Here is a 3,846-nt window from a genome sequence, read left to right as displayed (position 1 = left end):
TTAGTTTTTTTTCCTCTAATGTACCGGTAGATAGATGGAGTCGGCCCTTCGTTTCCGGTTCGCATTTTTCATTTTTCGTTAATTGAACGCGCGGCAATCGGGCCCGTGATGATTACAATTGCTACTATTATTAGATGTGTTAATTTCAGTTTTATTGAATGATTAGAATGTGGAACAATTCTTGCCAGCGATTTTATCATTACAACGTATTTAACTTAACGCAAAATGTAACAAATACCAAACAAGACTTTAGTTATTTAGTTTACATTATATTTACAAATCATTAAAACAGTCTATTTAAATTTACATGTTTATTGATTTATTTATACTTTTTTTATTTATCAATTGCATAACTATATCAATGAACAAATAAATATAATTATTTAATTTAATATTTTTTATAATGAATCTCAGAAACATTTAAAGCTCTGTTACTAATCGGAATAACATCTCTATAACATTTTAATGATGACCATATTATTTGTGCCAAATTTCATCACCATAATTTATTACACTTTTGAATCGATAAGACTATAAAAAACTTATTTTTCCATGTTACAGTCTAACGGTTCCTGATTACTTACAGAATAATCTTTCAGCCCCGTGTGATAAACTGTAAAATTTGTTCTTAAGGTTAAAATTGTTTTTAATTCAATTATCTTAATTACAAATGTTAGAGATGTAATTAAAATTATATAATTTAAACATTTAACAGACCATGGAAACAAATTAATTTTACACATTACATATGACCTAAATAAATATCGTAAAATATGTATTTTTTAAAATTAGACTTGCAATATAAATGTGACACTTGTATTAACTTATTAAAATATAATAAAAATATATACAAGAATACTACTTGAATTGGATAATAGTTGCTATAATGTTTATTGTTTTTTCTGTTATTGTGTCTCCTCTTCAACTGGTCAGTCTAAATTATAGCATCTTAGCTAAGAGTTTACGTTTCCCATATTATTAAATAATTTAGAGAAACTGATAATGTAGCTACAAAAAAAAATTTTCTAAGTTACAAAAACTTAAAAGAAAATCGATAACTGGATAATCCAAATGGCAAAAAATAATTTATTTATTCATCAAAAGAAGTTAAAGCCATCCTGGAGGAAACGGGACTAGCTGAAATTAGTTCAAAGAATATTTATGTATAAGGATATATTAAACAACAATTTTCTTCAATATATTCAAGAAATGATACTCTTAATAAATGTGTTTCAACGTGGAAACGATCCCAAACACAAATTCAAAATTGTGTAAGATTAGTTAAAGGCCAAAACATTGATGTTTTGTCACGTCCATCTCAATCTGCAGACATCAACCCTATAGAAAATAAGGGGAGTCACGTTTATTTAACAAATTCGATATAAAAATTTCACAAATTTAAATAAATCCATTGAAGAACCTGGAGGAATATAAACTTGTCGTATATTTGAAAAATGGTCGACTGTACGGCATTGAGAGTCAAAATTATGGTACAAAAAGTATATTATGCAAAATGTTAACATTAAATTATATAATATAGATTTAATAAAAACATAATTAAATAATAATTAAAAAATAATTAAAAAAACACTTTCATTATTAAAGTTGCTATTTTTGTCCAAATAATTTAAAAAAATGTGTGACAATTTATAGAATAAGAATAAAGTACTTATTATAAAACTATTTGAAACAGCAATAGTAAATTAATATTATTTTAACAGTTTATATTGAGTGAAAGAGTTATGGCTGAAATAATTAACATTTTAAAAAGTTTCTATAATAATGACCACTACTGTATAATTTTTATGACTGAATTATTATTATCTTCATACTAGTGAAATTAAGACTTGAAATTTACCACAACATTATTGTAACGTAAATTTAGTTTTTAAAATTTGAGGCTAAAATGTTAAACAAATTTGAGCAGTACTAAAATACGTCTCAACTATAGCACACACAGCACCCCTGTTTTCTAACCTATTTTAACCTAACTTGTTTACAATGAATAAAAATTGGAAAACATATTTATTGTGGTTCGCTCAAGAACACATTGACTTTAGATATGCTGTAAGTATAAAAATACATAACTCTTACGAACAAACTAGTTATTATTTGCAGGAAATTGAATCACTTCTTTCACTTCTGAAAATTCAAATGAGATATGTTGAGAAGCCCAATAAAGATGTACGTAATAATATATTTTTCATATAATTTTATTTTACTACATATTAATTTAAGGACCCTTATTGTATTGTACAATTCTCTTCAGAGAAAGATGTAAAAGATTTGACTACTCGTTCAGTGTCCTTGCGAAGCACCTTGGAATTGTGGGCTCATGCTACAAGTATTGAAAGTTTACATGAGAAGATGAGAAACTATCCCAACACGTTAATGGAACCTTATCTTACTGCTGATAAATCATTTAAAATAGAAGTTGAGACATTCAATAGACATTTTTCCCAAAATGAAAAAGTAGACAAACTGGAGGTTTGTAATTTTCATAAATAAATTATTAAATTATTATAGTCAGCCATTTGTAGAATTTCAATTATTTGCCAGTCCAAGGGCCAGTGAACTTAAAAAATCCAGATGTATTGTTTCAATATATTGAATATTATGGTACAAAGGCAAACAATCCTCCAGAATATCCTTACCAAGTTTTTTTTGGTAGATGGGTAATAATATTAAAGTAATTAAAATATTAATATTGTTAATGAATCCACTTTTTTAGATAGCCAATGGCTTAAGACAACTAATTAAAAAGTTTTCTTTAAAAACGCGAAAATTTATAGGAAATACAAGCATGGATCCTCAGTTGTCACTCTTAATGGCTAATCAGGCTAAAATTAAAGAAGGAGATTTGGTTTTAGATCCTTTTGTTGGCTCAGGTTCATTGCTAGTAGCTGCAGCTCAATTTGGTGGATATGTATTAGGGGGTGACATTGATTATTTAATGTTGCATGCAAAAACAAGACCTTCAAGAATTAAGCAAAAGGTGCGTACCATAAAAATATTTCATAATTAATTTCATGTGTAGTCATTTTAGCAAAGAGAACAAGATGAAAGTATCAAAGCAAACATGAAACAATATAATTTGGAACACAGATATATAGATGTTTTAATTAATGATTTTGCATCAGTTTTTTGGAATGATAAACTAAAATTTGATTCAATAATCACAGACCGTAAGTTATTTGTTAAAATAATTTTATTTAATTGATGTTTTAGAATGAATGTTTTAGCTCCATATGGTATAAGAGAAGCCACAGAAAGAGTTGGAACTGAAAAGGAAGACTGCAAAATTAAAGAAGAACATTTATCCACTCACATTCCTGCAAAAATTGATTACAGTATATCAAATCTTTACAGAGACCTCCTAATATTTTCTGCCAAATTCTTGAAAATTGGGGGGCGATTAGTTGTTTGGTTTCCTGTATACAGGTATATACATTATAAAACACAATTGTACATAATTCATTTCATAAATTGTGCTCTTTCAGAGAGGATTATAGCGAAGCGGGTTTACCCTCACATCCAGCTCTAAAATTGGTTGCCAATTGCGAACAAACGTTAACAAAAGTAACGTCGCGGCGGTTGTTAACTTTTGAGAAATATAGGGAGCCTACAGAAGAAGAATTAAAAAAACAAAAAAGTAACATTACAGATTTTAGAGAAAAATATTTCGTCTGCCGGGAAGAAACCAGAAAAGAAAGAAGAATGCGTGAAGCTAAGATTAGAGAAGAAAACAGAATAAAAGCTTTAAAAGAAATAGAGAATAAAACGATTAGTTAATTTAAATGTTTGTATTCATCAAATTACCAAAGAATCTATTAATTCCCTCAAACA

At 27.6% G+C, this 3,846-nt stretch overlaps 1 protein-coding gene across 1 annotated transcript; it reads left to right on the top strand.

The window, feature by feature from the left end:
- The first annotated feature begins 1,842 nt into the window (after positions 1-1,842).
- LOC109594411 (tRNA (guanine(10)-N2)-methyltransferase homolog) lies at positions 1,843-3,798 on the top strand. Its single transcript, XM_020009632.2, has 8 exons — positions 1,843-2,067; positions 2,119-2,184; positions 2,239-2,487; positions 2,541-2,675; positions 2,732-2,995; positions 3,047-3,185; positions 3,243-3,441; positions 3,501-3,798. Exons 1-8 carry the CDS (start codon positions 2,002-2,004, stop codon positions 3,790-3,792), a joined length of 1,410 nt encoding a protein of 469 aa, XP_019865191.2. The 5' UTR covers positions 1,843-2,001; the 3' UTR covers positions 3,793-3,798.
- The last annotated feature ends 48 nt before the right edge of the window (positions 3,799-3,846 follow it).

This window comes from Aethina tumida, chromosome 3, assembly GCF_024364675.1.
Source record: "Aethina tumida isolate Nest 87 chromosome 3, icAetTumi1.1, whole genome shotgun sequence".
Taxonomy (NCBI): Eukaryota; Metazoa; Arthropoda; class Insecta; order Coleoptera; family Nitidulidae; genus Aethina; species Aethina tumida.
This window is presented reverse-complemented; position numbering and strand designations above follow the sequence as displayed.

What these genes read in the sequence shown, in the direction of transcription:
- LOC109594411 (XM_020009632.2), top strand. Translation starts at nt 2,002, where the DNA reads ATGAATAAAAATTGGAAAACATATTTATTGTGGTTCGCTCAAGAACAC. An exon ending in ACATTGACTTTAGATATGCT is followed by an intron (nt 2,068 to 2,118) that starts GTAAGTATAAAA and finishes TATTATTTGCAG; the next exon opens with GAAATTGAATCACTTCTTTC. An exon ending in GTTTGGTTTCCTGTATACAG is followed by an intron (nt 3,442 to 3,500) that starts GTATATACATTA and finishes GTGCTCTTTCAG; the next exon opens with AGAGGATTATAGCGAAGCGG.